At 44.5% G+C, this 25169-nt stretch overlaps 1 protein-coding gene across 2 annotated transcripts in view; it reads left to right on the top strand.

The window, feature by feature from the left end:
- Positions 1-24584, top strand: part of LOC310868008 (enhancer of polycomb homolog 1-like) — a 63147-nt gene extending 38563 nt beyond the window's left edge. For both annotated transcript variants that reach the window (XM_083778210.1, XM_083778209.1), the window contains 9 exons: positions 307-448; positions 3251-3409; positions 5506-5595; positions 6116-6267; positions 7324-7775; positions 19538-19647; positions 20920-21061; positions 21597-22053; positions 24146-24584. In XM_083778210.1, coding sequence (XP_083634336.1) covers positions 307-448; positions 3251-3409; positions 5506-5595; positions 6116-6267; positions 7324-7775; positions 19538-19647; positions 20920-21061; positions 21597-22053; positions 24146-24218 — 1777 coding nt within the window. In that variant the 3' untranslated portion in view covers positions 24219-24584. The remainder of the gene's footprint in view (positions 1-306; positions 449-3250; positions 3410-5505; positions 5596-6115; positions 6268-7323; positions 7776-19537; positions 19648-20919; positions 21062-21596; positions 22054-24145) is intronic.
- The last annotated feature ends 585 nt before the right edge of the window (positions 24585-25169 follow it).

Here is a 25169-nt window from a genome sequence, read left to right on the forward strand (position 1 = left end):
TTATGAAAAGCTACTACAGTGAAGTCTGTTCACAGAAGTTGTAGGTACCATTTGAGTGTGCAAAACCTTACATATACTAAATAATACTAAATTGTTTATAGGGTCAATATAAGTAAAATAATATAGCCTTTCTACAGGAGAATCTTTTTAGATTTTTCCAAAAAGAATACAAACAGCCAATAGCATATTACAAAGTTATCCCCCTCCCTGGTGACAATTCCGGGAGGAAAAACGGGCAAGCACCGGGTCGAGTCTTCTGGTATTCCTTTGTTCTACTACAAATGCTGTTGTTTTCTCACACATCAGGAACACGTTGCCTGACTTTGGCAGTGAGGTGATGGCTGAAGCCCTGGCCCAGCAGGCCCTGGCGAAGCCCGTCTACACCATCCCTATCCTCCCCCTGCCCAGCAACAACCAGTACCACCTGGACATGAAGGACTATAAGAAGGTAAGCTTGGGGACGTCTACATCTATCTATTCATGAGAGAGTGCTTTTTTTGAGTCCCGTTTGTATACAATTGATGGGACCCCTGGGAACCTTCCATCATGGATCGGCTTGCTACCCAGTAGAATATAACCCATTCTGACCTGAGATCAGATTCATACGAGGTTTCCGCCGGACACACACTGGTCTGATGAACCCATTCTGACCTGAGATCAGATTCTAAAAAATGTCAGTCGTTCTTCGATTTTTTCAAAAATAGCAGACCTACAAGCTCGTATCGCGCCACTCGGTGGCGCGATATGAGCTTGTAGATCTGCTATTTTTAAATAGCTAAAGCATAACATGATGCTGACACCAAAATGGGTGCCCGGTCAGAATGGGATAAGCATAGAATATATTAGCTGAGGCGCCCAAGTTGCTTCACACGAGCAGCTGTGGAAGCCGACAAAATGGCATGCCTAACGTCAAAACCCCGAAATTGTCAGGATTCTAGGGTCCCAAAAGAAATACTGTGTGGAAAGAGCCCGTAGAGCCGTAGCGATATATACCGACACTAGACTCTTGATAATCACAAGTTATTCACCAAACAAGTAAGCAACACATAATGTAATGTATGCAGGTAGTGTGCTGCTGTCACCCTCGAGTTCTCTTAACCCATTCTGAACGGGCACCCATTTTGGTGTTGGCATCATGTTATGCTTTATCTATTGAAAAATAGCAGATCTACAAGCTCATATCGCGCCACCGAGTGGCGCGATACGAGCTTGTAGGTCTGCTATTTTTGAAAAATCGAAGAGCGACTGACATTTCTAGAATCTGATCTCAGGTCAGAATGGGTTCATCAGACCAGTGTGTGTCCAGTGGAAACTTCGTATGAATCTGATCTCAGGTCAGAATGGGTTAAAGCGGGGATGTTTCTTCTTGCACGGAGTTGAACTGTTGCAGTGCATGTTTCAGTGTCTGTGCTTCATTTAGAGACTGCTGACAGCAGAGGCAAACTCACATGTCACCACCAACTATTATAACTTTACCTACAGTTTATTTCACACACACACCCCTTTCCCGTTTCTCCTTTACTGTGGCATCTGGTTGACTCCGGCATATTGTCTCAGGACTGTCTCTCTTCTCTTGCTGTAACTTTCACTTGAGTCACCCTGGCCTCTATGTTGCATAACCGAGACGATGTGCGCACATACATAATGAAGTATAGAGATGCTCCACTGGTGTGTGACTGGTATGCTGTAGCCCACCCATGTTGGAGACCCCAAATAAGACTTAAATCAGAGAGTGTGAGTTCAGTCGATTAGGGGGGGATTTTCTCCAATAATGGCAAGGCGTTTTAGCTCATTAGGGGTTGGGACTTGGAGTGCAGCAGCCATCTGGCTTGGCAGTGGCATCTGTCGTGTGCCACCATCTGCATATCAATGACTATTTGCTCACTGCTGTTTCCAACATGCACACACTCCTCAGCATGGACAACAACAAGGGCCTTTTGGGGCCTTGCAAGTTGCAAATACCATTTGATGGGTTGCCCTGCATACCACTGATGACATCAGGAAACTCCATATATGGGGATAAAACGGTCACAGACAAAGCAATATATGGGCATAAAAGAGACAGAACGGGTGCCATTCAAAAGGATTGTATAACATTCTGGGGCACACATTTCAACTTGCATTGTTCCTAACTTGCTTAGTTCCTGTAGTTCACTTAATAGCATTACATTTATTTTATTTATACGTCCGTTACACTTATTATCTTACATTTTGGGCAATGGTCCTTCACTAGGATACTTGGCAAACATTTGACACATTGTAAATAAGTATGTCAATGCAATATTCTGGACCTTCATTTTTCAGTGTGTAGATCACTGGTTCCCTTGAGACCCAAAAGATACATTTGATTTCTCCCCCAGGACTCAAAGCTAGTTAAAATAGCAGATCTACAAGCTCACAGAATAGACTCATTGTGAGCTTGACTACACAGTGGTGTTGAGATAGTTCGATATAGTATTGGTGCTCCCTGTATTTGGAGACACATGCACCCCTGCTTTCTCTGGGTTAACCCCAACCAGAGCTTCCCTCCATCGGTTCTCAGCTGCCCTTGTATCACAAATGAATTCAGTATTTAAGTCCAACATCATTTTGTAGTGCTACGTTACGTCCGGGTCCAAGTGGCACCAGCTCCCGTCCGCATCCCATTGTAAATAGAATATCTAAACGCGTGAATCTTTTTACAGTGACGTTATTTTTCAGAAAGGAAGCCATAGAGGGTTAAAATGGGTCTTAATGCTTCCAACTCGAGTGGAATTATTAATGTTTTGTACAAGTGTCCATGACAACAAAAATATATGATGTGGAGACAATAAAGACTATTATTATCATTATTATTGAAGGTGGCAACAGTCCATTTGATCGGTAAAATATGTCTGGGGTATATTTAGAATGTGTGCAGGCTTGAGTATGTTGAATCTAGTTTTCATTATGAGGATTTATTTGACACAATAAAATAAAATGGCGATAGTATTCCATGTGGGACAGACGGCCTGTCACTGTCAGATTTGGGAGAGCAGCGCAGCTTTGTTGTTGCGAGGAAAGCGGTAAAATGAGACTTTCGCGGTTGTTTTCGTCTCAGATTTAGTCCGACGGAGCGTCACAGTATAACTCCATGGGGACACAAAAGCGACACAAAAGTAGGACCCGGAAGTATCTCAGGAGGGGGCGCTCACGTCACAGCTAAAATACTGAATACATTGGGAAGGGGGCAGCCATGATGGTAAACCTCATTCTGTTTCGTCAAAACCAGCCAGAGAAAATGGAGGTGGTCCGAACCAAGAGGAAATACGAGAAGAAGCCCAAGGTCCCTCCTTTGGTGGCAGCCCAGAATTCAGGCCCCTCGGTGTTCAACCCCAAGGACCTGAACCAGTACGACTTCCCCAGCTCGGAGGACGAGGCCTTCTCTCAGGTAAAGAATAAAATGTCACGGTGGTTTGCGTGTCGGTTCTTAGTAATGAACGGCAGTGTAGAATTATGATTATAATAATAATAATAAACTTTATTTGTATAGCACTTTTCATACATAAATGCAGCTCAAAGTGCTTCACAGGGCAGGACACAAAAATAAAATACAATAAAACACAAGTAGTTAAAATGATAGAACAATGGCAGAGAACAAAATTGAATATAAGAACATAAAATAAATAAAAACAAATAAAAACACCACATGCAGCAAATCAGTCAGGGCAGGGTAGGAACGTGCATATTACAACTCAACTAAAAGCAAGAGTGAAGAGGTGAGTCTTGAGTTGAGATTTAAAAATGTCTACAGAGGGTGCGTGTCTGAGCTCGAATGGAAGTTTATTCCAGGCTGTTGGGCCGTAGAAGCAAAAAGCTGCCTCACCATATTTGTTTGTGCACATTCTTTTAGGCACTTCAAGTTATTATTATAAGTTATTGTTATTATAGACGCCGCCTTACCATGTTTTGCTTACTCTAGGAACATTACGTCCCGTGTGACCTGAGACTTCTTGAGGGTTCATATATATATATATGTGAAATCATGATCAGATGGGTTTTTGGCGCTAAATCCCAGAGTAGTTTAACCCATTAAGACCTGAGACTGATTCTACAAATACCTTCTATATCAGTAATTCTCAGACGTTCGATTTTCAACAACTTTCTAAAATTGCTTTAACCCTTTAAGACCCAGCGTTGCTTTTTAGCAACAATTTTATTTAATTTAATTACTAAATTATTATTATTTTTTTCTGTTCTTTTTTTACCTAAACGTCATCAGTGATGTTCATTGCAATGCCATTTCAATGCCATTGGTCATGATATTTGCATATAAATACCCCCCACAGAGGCTGAAATTCACACAAATAAAAATTGTCTGGACTCGCGATTTTGACTTTTTTTTAAGACTTTTGACCTTTACCCTAATAAAAGTAGGTAAAATAATTGTAATATATGTTTTTTTGTGATCATTAGAATGTCTAGAACATGTTTTATTCATTATTGTGAAAGATATCCCCAAAATGTAAATTATTAATTTATTATGTTATTATATAATTATTATAAATTTTTCATCAAACTTTATTTTTTTATTTTTTTAACATTTTTTAGTCTTAGTCCTAGTAGTACAAAGTAGTAGTAAGGTTGAAATCTATTTTTTGCAAGTAGAAATTAATTCGGGTGTTAGAGGGTTAATGGGTTGTAGACGAGGACCAATATTTGATGATACTACTTCTTTCTTATACTGTTAAAACCATAGCAGATGCTTTCTGAATGAGTCGAATGCGATTTTCACAGAGGCTGGGTTTTCTCAAAGTACCAAAACGTCTCGCTGAATACAAGTATGAACAAGACTAATCTCTTTATGTATTGTGACATCATTTAATTTAGGTCCATTCACAGCACAAATAAAGCATTTTAGGCTGGGCTGAGCTCTGTCAGCAGTCATTTCATCTCAATTTGCTGAAATATGCTATTACAGGCCATCGGATCTTTGTTGTGATTGGACTGGTCTCAATTCCTGTAGATGCTAATTTATTGATTGGACTATCGGAGATCTCCACCTACCGACACATCTGGGGAAATCTAAGTATTGGCTAGAACTGCTGGGCAGAAGGGTCTACAACCGACTGTTAACCCATTCTGACCTGAGATCAGATTCATACGAGGTTTCCACTGGACAACACACTGGTCTGATTAACCCATTCTGACCTGAGATCAGATTCTAAAAAATGTCAAGTCGCTCTTCGATTTTTCTAAAAATAGCAGACCTACAAGCTCGTATCGCGCCACTCGGTGGCGCGATATGAGCTTGTAGATCTGCTATTTTTAAATAGCTAAAGCATAACATGATGCCGACACCAAAATGGGTTCCCCGTTCAGAATGGGTTAACAAATCATAAATCCATCCTCATATGAAGGACTGGAGTCTTTGCATTGGTCCTTCAATGTCGTTGTTTATCCAGCCAGCTAGTGTTTTCCTTAACTCATTTTGACAGCTAGAGTGAAAACCAAAACTCAACATGATATGTTCCTTCTTCTTATTAGATCCATTCAGGTTCGTCGGAGGCAGAGGAGGAGAATGACCCAGACGGCTGCTATGCGTTCAGGAGGAAGGCAGGCTGTCAGTACTACGCTGTGAGTGCATTTGTGACGCGCGCACGCACACACACACGCACACGCACACGCACACACACACACGTCTATTAATAGAACCCCAGGTCGCTTGCCTGACCAGTCTGGCTGGCCTGCCTCATTACACACCCTCTGATCCTCAAATCAATGGCAGTACCGGAGACATCCCCTGTATTTATTTAATCTCATTTCCCTTCTTTCCTTCTTTATAATACTTTATCAATACACATTCCTCCCCGTTTGTATGTTTTTCTGTTTTTCTCCCTCCTTTCACTGTGATTTCCTATCTACTTTATCTTCCTGCCTTCTGTTTTGTTCTTTTAAATTCTAATGTGTTCCAACAAATGTCTACGGTTTGTTTTCTGCTTTCTTTCCTTTCCTACTCTTAATTCTCCACATTTCTGTTCACACTCTCCTCTGATTTTCCTATGCTTTCTTTCTGGCCTCTTCTGGCTTTTCAATTTGGCTCCTTTTTCACGTTTCCTCTCCTCTCCCTGGTTTACCGATCCTCCTCTCTCTCCAGTGTCGTGCGGACCAGAGCGGAGGCAGCTGGCCCTGGGTCTGTCCGTCGGAGGGCGGCACAGGCGACCGCCGCTTCCGCTACTGTCTGACGTCGTTGATGTCTCCGAGACGCTGTGTGGGACTGGCGCGCCGCCGTGTGGGCAGGGGGGGCAGGTGAGCGTCTGATGCCCTCACAGCTTTCCCCTCCCATTCACAGCTTTCCCCTCCCATTCACAGCTTTCCCCTCCCATTCACACGCACATGTTCATTTGTCACCATGAAGAATAATCTTCAGATGCAAAAGCAGGTTAATGGTTTGAGAACTTTGAGTTGACTGCAGCTACCCTTGCCCTGTCCATATCAAGATGCGTCCTCTCGGTACATTAGCCTCACGTTAAAATCCACCCAAGGAAGTGTGACGGTTGAATTGATCTACGTTAACTCTGTGTTAAACAAGTGTACAAACCTCCAGACATTAGCTATTGCCAGCCAATGTTTCAATAGAAGACCTAGGCAGGCCACTCTTCTTTATTGACAATATCTAACAATGTTGTGTACGTAGATGTACCATAAAGCAAGGATTCCGTAGAGAAAGAATCTTGACCACTTCACCAGCACAAGTACCGGGAAGACGTTAACTCATCTATAGGGCCGGGACTAATTGCGATTAATTTAGATTAATTAACTACAGAAAAATTAATGGCGATTAACTACAGATAAATTAATCGCACCTTTTTTTTCACCGCGGAACGTTTCTCACTGGGCGCTTTTCTATAGTACTGAAAACTGGAAATAATAAAAAGTCACCCCATTTTGTGTTGCCTAGAACTGGAGGTCTGACAAAAAACAGTAACAATATGAAGTAAGTACAGCTTTGTGATGTCACTGAGATGTACTTGTTACTGTTACTAATGTTTTTTCAGACCTCCAGTTCTAGGCAACACAGAATGGGGTGACTTTTTATTATTATTTCCACAACAGGTATATTAATGACAGTAAAATGTTGAAAATGAGTGGTATCCTGTAGTCACTATTCATTGATTCACTGGGATACCAAAAAACATTAAAAAAAAAGGTTTCTTGCTGTTCTCTGGTTGAATATTGATATGCGATTAAAATGCGATTAATCTAGATTAATTAATCGCAAAGCCTCTGATTAATTAGATTAATTTTTTTAATCGAGTCCCAGCTCTACTCATCTCTAATGACGCTTGTGTTCTCCTCCTGCAGGGTCCAGCTGGACCGGGCTCACACAGAACTGGACGGCATCTTTCACAGTCTGGACTCAGACCCGGAACCCGAGCCCCAACAACTGACCGCTGCCTCCTCCTCCTCCTCCTCGTCCTCCTCCTGGTCGTCGTCACCTGTCCCCGCACCGCCGAGCTGTCAGCTCCGAAACCCCAACGCCAGTACCTCAGAAACACATACCTCGGACCCAGCCGCCGGCACCCTGCGTCCCCCTTCCAGCTCTTCGGTGGCGGCAGCATCCGTGGACCTCGGTCAGATTCTGTTGAACATTAAGACGTGCCGCTGGAGGCACTTTAGACCACGGACGCTCTCTCACCACCCGCTGGGTGGAGGGGAACCGGGGGGCCGAGGATTTAGGGGTTTTGGCCGGAACCAGGCCTCTGGGGGAGCCAATGGCCAGAGTCGCGTCGGACCGCCACCCGCCCCTGTTAACTGTGAGTTAATCCTGATCTTCATTTGTATAAATCATGTCCTTTGGCAGGCCACACAAATGCATATAAATAAGAACATAGAGACAGAGGAGACTGAGGAAACCATAAGAAGGAAATGTTGGTATGGACAGTGGCTGTTCAGATTGATTGATTGAAATATTTATTAACAGTTTGTAGAATTTACAGTACATTTTAAGCACAAACTCAATACAAAGACTGTTAACTGTGAGTGGACGACCCAATTAAGCATTACACTTGTTTACAACAGGGTCCACATTGTTCAATTCATCAAAACATTTAGAGACATACAAATAGACATTTCTATGTAGCTAAAGAACAAAACAGGAATTCATCATATAGGAAGCAAAAAAGGGAAAAGATACATTATACAGTGAGGGGAATTGGGGGGGGGGGGTGGGGTGGGGGGGATTCAGATTTTACAGAGGCCAGTTTCGAATTGCAGCCATCCGTAGGTGCCCTTTGAGAGCGGTTTTGAAGGAGTCAAGGGATTCACATGTCTTAATGACTGTTGGTAGGGCGTTCCACATTTTGGTGGCATAGGAGCGAAAATAATTTAGTCCCTTGTTTGTGCCGAATCTGGGTTGTACATGGTTTGTTGCACTCCCTCTGGTGTTGTGGGTGTGGACTTCGTTTACATTAAGGAATGTTGCTATTGTTCTGCTCACCACCATCACCCAATGTATACAACGGCGATAACTATAAGTTGGTTTCAAAACATGGTAAAATAGCTGCAATGAAGAAGCATGTAAGATCTGCACCATCCACACCACAGGCAAACTGGACCTAAAGGTTTAAGTTCCACTGAGCATTAACTCATTTTGGGGCGGGAACCCCTTTTGGTGTTAGCATTATGTTATGCTTTAGCTATTGGAAAAAATGTCAGTCGTTCTTCGATTTTTCAAAAATAGCAGACCTACAAGCTCGTAGCGCGCCACTCGGTGGCGCGCTATGAGCTTGTAGATCTGCTATTTTTGACATAGAAACACAGCTTTTTCAGTCAATGGGTTAACCCATTCTGACCGGGCACCCATTTTGGTGTCAGCATCATGTTATGCTTTATCTATTGAAAAATAGCAGATCTACAAGCTCATATCGCGCCACCGAGTGGCGCGATACGAGCTTGTAGGTCTGCCATTTTTGAAAAATCGAAGAACGACCGACATTTTTAGAATCTGATCTCAGGTCAGAATGGGTTCATCAGACCAGCGTGTGTCCAGTGGAAAACCTCGTATGAATCTGATCTCAGGTCAGAATGGGTTAAGGTATTGTCTTTGTGAGGACACTGAGCAGTCCATCATATGGAGGCAGCAGCAGGGTAGGGCCTCTAAGGTGAGAGTCTGGCACTTCATTAGAGTAGTCAAACGAACCCCCCCCCCCCCCCCCCCCCTCTCTGAAGCTCTTATATTTGTGTAAAAGCCAAATTGTGAGTAACCTTTATAGACTGCATGGTGTGTAGAGGAACCAAGATAATTGGAAAATGTCTCCATGCATGAAATTATGTAAGGTGTGTGTGTGTGTGTGTGTGTGTGTGTGTGTGTGTGTGTGTGTGGGGAACTTACTTTTACTTACTTTTAATGCAAACCCCTACTGTTGTTTGGCCAACGTCTGCCTATTTGTATTGCATTCCGATGAGGCATTTCAAAGGTTCATTTCTCTGCTACAGACTGAGGCACACACACACACACACACACAGTCACACACACACACACACACACACGCGCACACACACACACACACACAGTGGTAAATCAAATGAGCCCTTTGCTTTCAGACCCACTTTCGTTGCTCGAATACATTAATGTCTGCACTCGCTCTCTCTCAGCTTGAGGGAGACTTGGAAACGGTCTTGTATAAATAGATATATGAGAGAGAGGTGCACAACTGAGTCAGTAGTGCTGGCTCCTGACGGAGTGCTCTGAATATTAACCCATTCTGAACGGGCATCCATTTTGGTGTCGGCATCATGTTATGCTTTAGCTATTGAAAAATAGCAGATCTACAAGCTCGTATCGCGCCACCGAGTGGCGCGATACGAGCTTGTAGGTCTGCTATTTTTTTGAAAAATATCGAAGAACGACTGACATTTTTTAGAATCTGATCTCAGGTCAGAATGGGTTCGTCAGACCAGTGTGTGTCCCAGTGGAAACCTCGTATGAATCTGATCTCAGGTCAGAATGGGTTAAAAGAATGCCATCCAGGATGGAGAGCAGAGGTTCAGGATGTCGCAGGCTCTGAATCCGTTTCTGATGTTTAGTAGGACCATTTTGTTAGTAGGACCATTTTGGTGGATTGTGTGTGTGTGTGTGTGTGTGTGTGTGTGTGTGTGTGTGTGTGTGTGTGTGTGTGTGTGTGTGTGTGTGTGTGTGTGTGTGTGTGTGTGTGTGTGTGTGTGTGTGTGTGTGTGTGTGTGTGTGTGTGTGTGTGTGTGTGTGTGTGTGTGTGTGTGTGTGTGTTAGGGCATTAACGACTTGAGATTTTTCCCAGTCGACTTGTCGGACAGTAATTTATCGATAAGTCGATTTATCGTTTCTGGCGGCGGGGGGGGGGGGGGGGGGGGGGGGGGCGGACGCGGACGCGCGGGGGGGGGGGGGGGGATTTAACAGGGGCGGGTGGAGCTGCCGCGCGCTCAAATACGGAGCATGTCAAACATAGCACTGCGCATTCAGTGGCCTCTCCAATATGACACAGTCACAGTGCATGTATCATCTATATCAGAGGTTCCCAAACACCGGTGCCGGTCCGCGGGACACGTGGCACTGGTACGCAAGAGGGGAATTCTAAGTTTTGCGTCGTTTAAAAATGTCCAATCTTTGTATCTTTAGCAGCAGCAGCTGTAGGCTATTTTGTGACGATCGCATTAATGAAACCAAACGCTACACGCGGTTCCGGTACAGGATTATTATTTCATGTGAATCATGTCAAAATGAAAAGATGATGTTATCCAGGTAAAGTAGTGGTATTGGCACACAGCGCAGCAGCAGCACCGAGAACACAATGAGAGATATGACATTATTATTCTCCTCCTCCTCCTCCTCCACAACTCGATAACGTTCTCATTTGTTACTCATTTTCTGAGCCATGCAAATAAACAACAACCCGCACTGACCGGAGACGGAGAGGTTCATGTGCGCTGCGCGTAAAGCTTAGCCAGAAACAGACAGTCATTGCGTCAGCATGCATGTAGCCTCGGGAACCCAGACGTTATATTTCCAGCACGGAGGTGAGGGGGATATCGTTTGGGGGTAACGTTTGCGTGCTTCTATCTGTTACTTCTCTGACACAGCGCAGTTCAAACAGACTTCAGCCAGTCTCAATAGTGGGACACCGCGCGCTGAGAGCCACATAGCCTACACAGCTGCATTTGGTTTTTAATTAAGGGCGCGTTCTGAATGCAATGAAAAAAGGGGAGAAAAAAAAAAAAAAAAAAGCTCAACTTTCGACTCGCGCTGCTGCGAGTCGACTCGTGACTCGTTTATCGATAAATCGATAAATCGATTTTTTGATGAATGCCCTAGTGTGTGTGTGTGTGTGTGTGTCTCTCTCTCACTTGGGGTTTTCCTCTGAATCTTGGATGATGTTCTCATCTCCTTGAAATGTCATTGATCAGACCTAACCTCCTGTCAATACATTGATCAGACCTAACCTCCTGTCAAAGTTGCTTCAAACGTAAATATTTGCTAACTCAAATCCATGCCCTCCCGTCTGGACCAGGTTTAGTCCTGGTGAATTGCATTGTGTAGAAACGTAATCCTCGGGAGCTCAATACGCAGGATTCACAAACTTCCGACACCAATTGACGTGGCTAATTTGTACACTGTTACGGTTGAGGAATGAGTATTGCAAAAGCTGTCTCAAGTGATTCAAAGTGGCATTTATTACACGGATGTTAATTGACACTGACAGATGTGCTCATGGCAGGATCTTCAAGGAACATGTCGTGAGAAAGCAGGACACAAGTATTATATTGTCCCAGTTCGACCCACTCACAGAGAGAGACAGAGACGGGCAAAGAGGTGAGGGGGAGAATGAGGAGAGAGGAAGAAGAATGCAGGGAGGACCCACCGCTATCTGTGCGCCAAGACCTTGACAAGTTTCCCAGAGTTGGAGAGAAAACATTAATATAATTGCACAGAATAATAATTAGCCCATTCTGACCTGAGATCAGATTCATACGAGGTTTCCACTGGACACACGCTGGTCTGACGAACCCATTCTGACCTGAGATCAGATTCTAAAAATGTCAGTCGTTCTTCAATTTTTTTCAAAAATAGCAGACCTACAAGCTCGTATCGCGCCACTCGGTGGCGCGATATGAGCTTGTAGATCTGCTATTTTTCAATAGCTAAAGCATAACATGATGCCGACACCAAAATGGGTGCCCGTTCAGAATGGGTTAGGGATGTCTTGATACACTTTTTTCGTTTCCGATCCCGATACGACAATTTCTGTGTTAACTGATACCGAATACCTATACCAGAGAATAATATATATAATAATTAAAATAAATAAAAAATAACTTATTTTGAAGTCCACTAACCGGGAATAGTGTTTTATAGTTATCAAGTTATATATCTCGTGTTGTGTTTATAGCAGACGCCTCACTCAAATGTGTACTTGCAGTTTGGGCAACTCCAAAGCAAACTCCACATGATGCCCCAACATTTTATTTACCTGCCATAGTGTCAACCCCTTTACCCCTGTGTCGGATCGGTGGTTAGACTGGCATATTCACCGATACCGATATGATCCGATATGACCAAATAAGGGCAGATCCGATACCCTTTTCCGATACCGATACAGTCTTGGGACATCTCTAATAACCCATTCTGAACGGGCACCCATTTTGGTGTTGGCATCATGTTATGCTTTAGCTATTGAAAAATAGCAGATCTACAAGCTCATATCGCGCCACCGAGTGGCGCGATACGAGCTTGTGTATTAACCCATTCTGACCTGAGATCAGATTCATACGAGGTTTCCACTGGACACACACTGGTCTGATTAACCCATTCTGACCTGAGATCAGATTCTAGAAATGTCAGTCGCTCTTCGATTTTTCAAAAATAGCAGACCTACAAGCTCGTATCGCGCCACTCGGTGGTGCGATATGAGCTTGTAGATCTGCTATTTTTCAATAGCTAAAGCATAACATGATGCCAACACCAAAATGGGTGCCCGGTCAGAATGGGTTAAAGACCTTTTAAGCGTCGTACGAAGCCAACTCTTGTCGTGACAAATCATGACAACACACACAATATTTTGGACCAAACAAATAATTACAAAGAAGAAAAACAACAAAAAAAGTGTTGTAACCTGCCGTTTTTTTCCTACTTTCTAATTCTTTGTTTGGCCCGAAATATTGTGTGTGTTGTCATGATTTGTCATGACAAGAATTACGACGCTTAAAAGGTCTTTAAATAAATGTAATAAAAACTGCCTATGGGGAAATGCATTGCGTTTTCATTTCCTGGGCCGTTCGTTGTTCTGAAAGGGGGAGGGACTGCGCCGCTCTATACCCTGGTTGCTCCAAAAGTTAATGTGCCAACCACATAATCATAAGTTCCATTTACCTGCGCTCGGGTGCAAATACGGGCCATATTTCTTGTTCATCTTCTGTGCCTTCCTCTGTTTTCATACTGTAAAGCGTGGGTCACCCTGCTGTAAAGGACTAGGGCTGCCCCTACTCTGTCTTGGTGCCTTGGATTGTACTGGCCGGGGGCACACCTTCGCGCTCAGCCGCGGACAGAGGTAGCTGGCGCCCGACGTCATTCCGGCTTTTTAGACAGCTGGTGGACGCGGAGGAGAGCGTTTCCGGGAATCTGTCCGTCGCGTCAGTCAGCCGCGGAGGTGGAGCTTCTTTTCCATCCACCAGCTGTCTAAACACGCAAACTATTGTACTATTGTGTTGAGGAGAGGAGAAGATTGTGGTGCTGTTGTATGGTGTGTGTGTGTGTGTGTGTGTGTGTGTGTGTGTGAGAGTTTGCGTCTCTGAATGTGGGTAATCTATAAATTGCAAAAGTCTGTCTTTCCGTCTTGCTCAATGTCACTTAACCCATTCTGACCGGGCACCCATTTTGGTGTCGGCATCATGTCGTGCTTTAGATATTTAAAAATAGCAGATCTACAAGCTCATATCGCGCCACCGAGTGGCGCGATACGAGCTTGTAGGTCTGCTATTTTTGAAAAATCGAAGAACGACTGACATAGAAACATAGCTTTTTCAGAAAACTGTCAGGATGTAGAAGACATTTATAGAATCTGATCTCAGGTCAGAATGGGTTAAACGATGGGTGTTGATGGAGGGGTTGGTGAGTGAGTGTTGGTCAGTCACTTCATGTTGATTGAGGGGTGAGTGTTGGTCAGTCACTTCATGTTGATTGAGGGGTGGGTGAGTGTTGGTCAGTCACTTCATGTTGATTGAGGGGTGAGTGTTGGTCAGTCACTTCATGTTGATTGAGGGGTGAGTGTTGGTCAGTCACTTCATGTTGATTGAGGGGTGAGTGTTGGTCAGTCACTTCATGTTGATTGAGGGGTGAGTGAGTGTTGGTCAGTCACTTCATGTTGATTGAGGGGTGAGTGAGTGTTGGTCAGTCACTTCATGTTGATTGAGGGGTGAGTGAGTGTTGGTCAGTCACTTCATGTTGATTGAGGGGTGGGTGAGTGTTGGTCAGTCACTTCATGTTGATTGAGGGGTGAGTGTTGGTCAGTCACTTCATGTTGATTGAGGGGTGAGTGTTGGTCAGTCACTTCATGTTGATTGAGGGGTGGGTGAGTGTTGGTCAGTCACTTCATGTTGATTGAGGGGTGGGTGAGTGTTGGTCAGTCACTTCATGTTGATTGAGGGGTGAGTGAGTGTTGGTCAGTCACTTCATGTTGATTGAGGGGTGAGTGAGTGTTGGTCAGTCACTTCATGTTGATTGAGGGGTGGGTGAGTGTTGGTCAGTCACTTCATGTTGATTGAGGGGTGAGTGAGTGTTGGTCAGTCACTTCATGTTGATTGAGGGGTGAGTGAGTGTTGGTCAGTCACTTCATGTTGATTGAGGGGTGAGTGAGTGTTGGTCAGTCACTTCATGTTGATTGAGGGGTGAGTGTTGGTCAGTCACTTCATGTTGATTGAGGGGTGAGTGAGTGTTGGTCAGTCACTTCATGTTGATTGAGGGGTGAGTGAGTGTTGGTCAGTCACTTCATGTTGATTGAGGGGTGGGTGAGTGTTGGTCAGTCACTTCATGTTGATTGAGGGGTGAGTGAGTGAGTGTTGGTCAGTCACTTCATGTTGATTGAGGGGTGAGTGTTGGTCAGTCACTTCATGTTGATTGAGGGGTGAGTGAGTGTTGGTCAGTCACTTCATGTTGATTGAGGGGTGAGTATTGGTCAGTCACTTCATGTTGATTGAGGGGTGAGTATTGGTCAGTCACTTCATGTTGATTGAGGGGTGGGTGAGTGTTGGTCAGTCACTTCATGTTGATTGAGGGGTGGGTGAGTGTTGGTCAGTCACTTCATGTTGATTGAGGGGTGAGTGTTGGTCAGTCACTTCATGTTGATTGAGGGGTGAGTGAGTGTTGGTCAGTCACTTCATGTTGATTGAGGGGTGAGTGTTGGTCAGTCACTTCATGTTGATTGAGGGGTGGGTGAGTGTTGTTCAGTCACTTCATGTTGATTGAGGGGTGAGTGAGTGTTGGTCAGTCACTTCATGTTGATTGAGGGGTGAGTGAGTGTTGGTCAGTCACTTCATGTTGATTGAGGGGTGAGTGAGTGTTGGTCAGTCACTTCATGTTGATTGAGGGGTGAGTGAGTATTGGTCAGTCACTTCATGTTGATTGAGGGGTGAGTGTTGGTCAGTCACTTCATGTTGATTGAGGGGTGAGTGTTGGTCAGTCACTTCATGTTGATTGAGGGGTGAGTGTTGGTCAGTCACTTCATGTTGATTGAGGGGTGAGTGTTGGTCAGTCACTTCATGTTGATTGAGGGGTGAGTGTTGGTCAGTCACTTCATGTTGATTGAGGGGTGGGTGAGTGTTGGTCAGTCACTTCATGTTGATTGAGGGGTGGGTGAGTGTTGGTCAGTCACTTCATGTTGAAACCCCCTCCTCTCGTTATGTATGGTATGCTCCCAGAGTCCCAGCAGCATCGGGGTCGGGGAACGGGGGAACAGCGCACCGCTCACACACACTCACACTGGGCTGGCTGCCTGGCTGGGACCGAGGGAGGCTAATGTACTGTAGCCTACATGTTGTTTATGCTCCGGAGTCCGGACAGCTCCGGACCCATGCAGTTTAATAATATACAGTCACACCAGTCCCAGTCACTGTTGCTACACTTTTTTTTTTAATTTTAAAGTGTTAAATTAAACGGTAACAAAAATTTTGCCTGTCATTTTATAATGGACAATTTATTTTGCCCAAATGACCGACGGGCAAGTGCCTCTGAGACCTTAGTGTCATTCCCTGGATTGTTAATGCTTCTGCTGATGTTAACCCATTCTGACCGGGCACCCATTTTGGTGTCAGCATCATGTTATGCTTTAGCTATTTAAAAATAGCAGATCTACAAGCTCATATCGCGCCACTCGGTGGATAAACTAAAGTCGGGAATGTCAGGTTCGGCAGGGAAAGGTCTTTATCAATAAAGTCGGGAATGTCAGCAGTCAAACTTTTAACACCCCGAATGCCCGGGTTTATTTAATCCATTAAATCATAGCGCCCGGCGATTTATATTGGCGGAGCACTCTCGTCGGCTAAACAGGGGAACATTTTCGATGACGTTCCACTGTTGCGCAACAGGCGCTCCCAGGCTGTGGAGCGCTGCTATCGGTTTTGATATCGATAACCTCCGTCTTTTTGTTCGTCTTCGTCTTGGACGCTGGGTGTTACTAATTTAAAGGACAGTGAACTTCGTCCTGGGCGATCGGGGTGTTGAGGAATATAACAGGCGTTTTGTATTATGTGTATCATAAGCTATGTTTAGCTTTGTATGATGTAAATAAATAGAACTTTATTGATCCTGAGTGAAATTGAGGTTCTTAAATCATCGATAATCAATGATTGTTTGAGGTAAATCAATTGAAATTTGTAAACCTTTGCATCCCTGATGCTAATACTGAACGGGGGTCAAAGCAGTAGTATATAGTATTGGTTTCTCATCATTCTTGTTCCATGTTTAATTGTTTATAGTTCAGATTTCAAATCTTATTGAAGGGAACAATAGCCCCTTGAAATGCAGCGGCTCATTTTCAAGGATCTCCCATAACGTGAAAGGACTCGGGGTCATACAGTAGATTCATACAATAAAAGTATACAAATGCATTCATACACAGATAGCGTGCTCACCCTCTCCCACGCACCGCACCAACCACCCCCACCCGACCCCATCACCTGCTTGTAATGGATCTAAGAGATTGAGACAGATTGAGTTCAAGTTCAGCCTGGAGCTATACGTTATTTCAGTCTCCTATATGCTGGTTCAGATCAAACATTATTGAGGTCTGTCAGTGCTGTGTTATTGTCTCCACCAGGCCGAAGGTATGGGGGGAGAGTATGTTTTGCACTCCGTCCGTCCGTCCGTGTGTCCGTCCGTGTGTGTGTCCGTGAGCAGCTAATCTCGTCCACCGTTAACCCGGTCGATGCCAAATTTTGCACACACACTCCCTGGATGCCAACGATGAACCTCTGCCCCAAACTTTCCAGAACGGCCTGTTATAGCGCCACCAGGAGGCCGCTTTGTGCAAAAAAAGTTTTTGCACAGTACACCTACAGATTTTGTCAAACATCACACAAATTGGTACACAGTCTCTCTAGAGCCATTCAACGAAACCGGTCTTTCAGATTTCTCACACTCCATCCTGATTGGTTAAGATTGGCTTCCAAAGTTCACAGGAGTGCTCAGTTTCAAACAAAATGCTGCAAATCATGAACACATCGCGTGAAATTGTGCACGCACATTCCCACTAGGCCGAGGACGAAATGCCACATGAACAATTTCAACTCAGCCTCAAGGTGGCGCTATCACTGGCCGAAAAGTGTTTTTACCTCTAACTGCACGGATCTGTGGATAACTTTGTATGCCAACTCCCTAGAGGCCAAGGAAAAACCTTTGCCTGGAATTTTTCACATCTGCTCATCCTGGTGGAGACCTGTGCCCAGAAGGGCACTTTTTCTAGTACTATATTCTGCTGTTGCATAACGTCTATCCTGTGGAATAGTAGTGTGGATTTTGTTTAGTCTGTGATCCTGCCTGCTCAGTGTCTGATAGTCTGTGATCCTGCCTGCTCAGTGTCTGATAGTCTGTGATCCTGCCTGCTCAGTGTCTGATAGTCTGTGATCCTGCCTGCTCAGTGTCTGATAGTCTGTGATCCTGCCTGCTCAGTGTCTGATTGCGAACGCAGTGAGCCACTTACTATGACAGCAAGGGCTGAATGTCTGTGTGTGTGTGTGTGTGTGTCACGCTGTTACACCACCCGCCCGCCACCAGAGGGCGCAGCTGTAGCACACACACACACACAGGGCGCAGCTGTAGCACACACACACACACAACCACACACACACGAGCTGCGTTCGCTTCCCGCGTTTGCGCGTCTTACTTGTAGTCTGTGATCCTGCCTGCTCAGTGTCTGATAGTCTGTGATCCTGCCTGCTCAGTGTCTGATAGTCTGTGATCCTGCCTGCTCAGTGTCTGATAGCGTTGCACAATATATTGACAAAACCTTTTATGCACATTAGTCATAAAGGAAAAGCTGTGAAATGCAGGACTGAGATTCAGTCATAGCACCAGACTATTATAAATAATAGTGTACTTAGGAAGCGATACAAAAGTATAAATTCCTTGTCTGTGTGCTATGGAACCTGGTGTCCTTATTTTCAGCAGGTCTCTTTCAATATTGTTAAGATCTTTGACATAATTACGTGCACATTACAAAGACACACTTGACATAGGATGACATACACACACAAACAAAAACGCAAGTCGGAATTTGTCAACAAGCCAGCAGCAACCAACAATTGTTTCAGAGGCGGTACTTTACACGTTTTTGAGCAGGTCAAATATATTTTCATCAAAGTTTGGCAGATTTTGAAAATGGCAGATCTACAAGCTTGAGGGTTAATGCTGCCATCAACTATCAGCCATGTTGCAGGGCTTGTGCTGTGTGTTAAAGGAGAATTCCATGCTAGAATGCTTTCTTATCTTTCTTACCTTTCTTTGTAGTCGTTACGTCCCCACCAAAGAGGTCCAGGTGTTTTTTTGTGCAAAAACTCCTTATTGGCTATTTTCCCTACCATAAGCCCTCAATGAATTGCATTGCATTGAATGGGAATTGAATGGGGCTATGGGGTGTTATGCTAATTCGCTTATTTCCATCGAAAGAAGTAGTAAAGTGTGCCGCTTGGGATATTATTTACATTATGAAGAGAGGATATATACAAAGAAAGTATAATTTTGAGCGATGGAAATAAGTGAATTAGCACAACACCCCATAGCCCCATTCAATTCCCATTCAATTCAATGCAATTCATTTAGGGCTTATGGTAGGGGAAATAGCCAATAAGGAGCTTTTGCACAAAATAACACCTGGACCTCTTTGGTGGGGACGTAACAACTACAAAGAAAGGTAAGAAAGCCTTTTAGTATGGAATTCTCCTTTAATGCTGCCATCAACTATCAGCCATGTTGCAGGGCTTGTGCTGTGTGTTAACACCAGAGAAAGGGGTTTTAGTTTTGCATCCATCACCTGACACCTGTATTTGCCCACAGTGTTCACGGCAGAGCAGTATCAACAGCACCAAGAGCAGCTGGCCCTGATGCAGAAACAGCAGCTGGAGCAGATCCGACAGCAACAGCAGGCCAACAGCACCAACATACAGGTTGGTAAAGGATGGACACACAAACCTAGCCTGGAATACAGTCGTTCAGCTGACTTATTGCGACCATAGGTCGCATTTCCTATGAAATCATACATTTCCCGTCAAGTCACTCAATATCCCCATATAAGGGAATGCCCCCCAAATATGCCCAGGTGTCGTGACGTTATCAGGGATGCATGTACGTTTTTGGAATAAAGTAATTACCCGAAATTCATCATTCAGTCTTGTCCTGAACAGAATAGCAACTGATCAATTGCCTGTCACAATGTCTTGAGTGAACGCATATAGCAACCGCAAATCACATTTATTTGGCGGATGGCCAGTGTTAATCTCCCACTATTGGGCTGTGTTTAACCCATTCTGACCGGGCACCCATTTTGGTGTCAGCATCATGTTATGCTTTAGCTATTGAAAAATAGCAGATCTACAAGCTCATATCGCGCCACCGAGTGGCGCGATACGAGCTTGTAGGTCTGCTATTTTTGAAAGATCGAAGAACGACTGTGACATTTTTTGAATCTGATCTCAGGTCAGAATGGGTTAATCAGACCAGTGTGTGTCCAGTGGAAACCTCGTATGAATCTGATCTCGGGTCAGAATGGGTTAAACAAAGGGGACGTAGTAGAGTAATAGTGAGAATGGAGAAGAGGGATGGTATGGGGCGTGAAGACTGATCTCAAAGCTGTTGCGCAACAGGCTGCTCTTGTAAGAATGTTCAGTCTTCTCCTCATAGCATGCAGTCATAATCATGCCAGAACACGAGCAGCAATGAGCCAAATATTCCATTTCAGGAATCGTACCCATCAGTGGAAAATGGGGTACTGCTTTATTTTCCTGAACCTATTAAGAGTGAATCTTGACTCAATTCCTGCTTGGCATAAAAAATATGCTTTGTTTATCAGGTTTCAATTTCATGACTTGAGCAATCGGAGTGCAAGTGCAGTATTTGCGAACGCAGTGATTGCGAACGCAGTGAGCACTAACTATGAGACCCTGCAGATCATGTCTGTCTGTCTGTGTGTCTGTCTGTCTGTCTGTCTGTCTGTCCCGCTGTGACACCACCCGCCCGCCACCAGAGGGCGCAGCTGTAGCGCGCACACACACACACACACACACACACAGTAGAAAACTTAAAAAAAATTACTAACTAAAAAGGAAAAAAAAGTACTTAATTCATTCTAATTGTTGTTATTGCAATTTACGAGCTGCGTTCGCTTCCCGCGTTTGCGCGTCTTACTTGTACCATTATCTATATGTGACTTCCCCCTGCAGGGTCTGGTGTCTACCACGTTGGACCAGGCCAGTGCCCAGTTTGCCGCGTCAGCACTTATCAACACCGACCAGCTGTTGGCCTTCAGTGCCAAGGAGGAGCTGGTGTTGGCCGGGGGAGTTAACGGGGTCGTGTCGCCCACAGGTCAGTCGGGCTCTGTGCAGCCAACCTCTGTGCTTTTTGTGTGTATTTGTATGCATAATAGCACTTTAATCAATCAGTTTATCATAATATTCCAATGCTGCACAGGTAACCTTAAAGGGTTTATGACATTCATTTTCTTTTTCTTTTTTCTTTTAGGTTTTATGACCTCAAGTACACCCAAAAAACCTGAACTTTGAACATTCAGTGGATTTTCTGTGGTCTGAAGTTTTCTTTGGGGTTTGGAAGCCTTTTGAGCTACAATGAAAACAGGCAACACAGTGAAAACAGTCACATCTGCTGGCAAATCCCATTGACATATATGGGATTTGCAGGATCTTACATCACTTACTGCCGGCAAATCAAAGCACCTGTTTAAGCCAGAAAACCCCAGATCACAGAAAATCTACTGAATGTTAAAAGTTCATGTTTTTTGGGTGCAATTGAGATTAGAAAACCTAAAAAAAACAAGAACAATTCCAAAACCTTTTTTTTAATGTCACAATCCCTCTAATGGTAAATCAAAACCGTCCTACAGGTGTCTTCAAAGGCCTCCACCTTCCCAGTCCCACCCTGGCCCCTCACCACCACCACCACCACCACCACCACAACAATCAATCCACGACGACCACCCCGACCTTCCTCCAGCCCTCCTCCCACTCGGCCCCTCCCTTCCACAGCACCGTCGCCTCCACCCCTACGTCCCTCTCCACCGTCTCACGCAACTCCAGCGCCGCGGCGCTGGGGCTCCTGGGCTGCAGCAACCCCGCGGCGGCGGCGGCAGCCTCCGCCGCCACTCAGGTCCTGATCGGGAACAACCTCCGCTTGAGCATGCCGCCGTCTGTCACCGCCGGCCTGGCCGGCCGCCACCACCACCACCTCCCGCGGGCCCTGGGGGGCAGCGGCGTGCCGCCCTCTGCCTTAAAGCTGGCCACGTCCCACAGCCTCCAGATGCCCAAGGTCTCCGCTGCGCCGGGCTTGGACATGGGCTCCAGGTGAGAGATGTTGCTTAGCCCGTTATTAAGACCCGAGGCCGATAGAGCACCAAAGTCTGACGTCACTTTCAGTAGAGGGCGTCAGTCCCCAGGTTCATGTATTTGTTTAGTTGCATTGAAATCCCCATTGAGGCGATTTTAGATCGCCTCATATAAGAACTGTGTTTGAAAAATAAACATGTCACCCCGGCCGCTTCACTCATATGGATATGAAGAATCAACTGACTGAGAGAAAACGCTAATGTTACTGCTGCTGAATTAGTTAGATTTTCGCTAGAAGCAGACTGTATCATATATGAGTGACTGACTGTCGCAAACGATACAGAGACACCTCCCTGACAATAACGCAGAGACAGCTTGTTTATTGTTGGACCACAACGCTTATAGTAGACGATATTAAGATCACCCCATGTTATTCTCCATAGAAAAATTACTTCCGCGAACCAGGGGAATCGAAGGGATGAGCGAGTTACGTCAGGACTTCGGTGCTCTATACAAAGTCTTCTTAATATTCCTAATAGTTTTCTGAAAAACTGCTCAAAGCTTTTCATGTCAAGGGCCCCCCCCCATCTCTAAATATTTTGTTCCAGGGACCCCAGAAGCAAAGATTTATTCACTTTAAAATATGTATATATTAACACACTGCTAAAATGTTCATGCTTTAAAAATAACTGCAGATCCAAAAGCCCATACGCTACAAGACATAAAGCTTGTATATCTGCTATTTTTTAATATCCAAAGTAAAAAATATGGTTAAAGTGGTTAAAATCTAAATATTTTCCGATTTTAATGGGTTAATTAATGGCTGGTTTACATCCACGGGCAGGAGGTGAGCTTCTGGTTGGTCTAGGAATGACCAATAAGATTCACTAATTAACAGTCGAAAGGGAGTGGGTGATTTGTGAAATCGATCGATACGAGAGCCCGACCGATTTATATTGACCTGGTGTCCCTATTATGGGCATAAAACTCTTTGAGTTTTTTTTTTTTTTTTTTTGCGGCTTACGCCTTTTATTGATTTTTTAAGGGACAGACAGTAGGCTGACAGGAAACGGGAGAGAGATGGGGGGATGACATGCAGTAAAGGCCGTGTCGGGTTCGGGAGTCGAACCCGCGGCACACTGCGACTGGATTACCAGTCCGGTGCCCAGACCGTTACGCTACGGCCTGGGCCACTCTTTGAGTTTTAATTGAGTTGTTAAAGTGAAAATTTCAAGTTGTGCTACTGTTATCTACTACGAATTAGGGATGTGTAAATGTGTCCAAAATGAAAATCGATTTGTATAATTCAATATTAACGATTAATCGATTAATCGTTTTTTTTTTTGGGGGGGGGGGGGGCTTTATGAACCCTACAAATAAAAGAAATCTTCCCCCCAAGGGGTACCTAAGTCAAAAAAGGTTGGGAACCCCTGATGTAGTTGATTAACAATAATTGTAACTCTTGAGAGTTAATAAGGGTTCATTTGGTTACTAACAATTGATCACCATAGCAACCCCAGCCTAGGCCTGATTAGGTAAATTCCCAACACCTGCTAAATCCTCCAAACCTGTATCTTGATTGGAATCAATTTCCACTCAGTCATGCAGCTACACAGACACATCCCAGGCACACTTTGGTAGGCCTATAACCCTGTCCTGTTTGGATGACAATATTGCCTTTCCAACAGATTTTCATTTTATTTTTTAAACGGGAAAAAAAAAATAACGATTATCGATTATTAATTTTCATAATCGATTTCGGGTCCTATCAACGATAATCGATTAATCGGACCCATCCCTACTACGAATACTATTAACATTGAGTGATTGTAGTTTCTTCCAGCGGTGAAATGGCCCTTTAACCCATTCTGACCGGGCACCCATTTTGGTGTCAGCATCATGTTATGCTTTAGCTATTTAAAAATAGCAGATCTACAAGCTCATATCGCGCCACCGAGTGGCGCGATACGAGCTTGTAGGTCTGCTATTTTTGAAAAATCGAAGACACTTTTAGAATCTGATCTCAGGTCAGAATGGGTTAATAATGAAACTGTCAGGATGTACTGATACTAATACTAAATATACTACAAAATATTTTTCCCCCCTACAGGGATAACCACGACCAAGACACGCCGTCACTCAACAGTCTAGCAGAGAACACAGTGGCCATGGAGGTGACGTAGTGACAGCCCTCCCCCTGGGGCTCCAGGTGCTGTGCATCAACCCCACAGAAATGCACAAGAAAAAGGAAGAGCAAAGGGACAGCAGGACTCCACAGACGGCTAGTCTCCACATTAACGCTAGCCTGGTTAATAAACCAGACCCCAATCAGCCGTTGGCTAAAGCCAAATACCATTACCCAAAATCTCGGCCACTCGCTCGCTCACACTCGGTCACTCCGGCATGGCAAGTTATGGTGAAATTGGTGACCTGCAGAAATATGTGACCATCTTGTGGACTTCACACAACTTACATGGAGGTCTTTAAATACGTGGCCTGAATACCGCTATATTGAACTCTGCTAATAAACAAACTGCAACGATTTACATTCGGACACTGATGTCATGTGACGTCAACACGATGGTCACATATTTCAGCAGGTCACCAATTTCACCGTAACACCCCCATGCTGGAGTGAGTGAGTGAGTGGCCGAGATTTTGGGTATTGGAATTTGGCTAAAAACAAATTGCCTGCCGGCGGATTATACGGTCTGGAGAGGCTCAATTGTATACGCCCATTTCCTACACCAGAGAACTGAGGGGGCGGCCAATCGGGACACGGTACGCAATATGGGCGGGCTTTGGTATGGTACAGTGACTTTCAATGCTTGAGACCTTTGACTGACAGTATAGCTCTGACCAATTGCGTCAAAGAGAAAATGTTTCAACCCGCCCCCCCCCCCCCGGGAAACAAGATCCATACACAGCCTCTCCAGACTCAAATACCACACGACGACCGTGTGATTTGAGGCTGGCTTATTAGCCAGGCTACGTTAACGCCCCCCTGGGGACTCTGTTCCAATTCTCATCTCTCCCATGTTGTTTTGGAATCTTTATTTTGAGGGTTTTGTCTTTTTTCCCTCTTTTCTATTTTTTGTTTTCTTTTTTTTTCATTACATTAGTAAAAATAATAT

The sequence above is a fragment of the Protomyctophum parallelum genome, assembly GCF_964188405.1.
Source record: "Protomyctophum parallelum genome assembly, chromosome: 12".
In the NCBI taxonomy this organism is placed as follows: domain Eukaryota; kingdom Metazoa; phylum Chordata; class Actinopteri; order Myctophiformes; family Myctophidae; genus Protomyctophum; species Protomyctophum parallelum.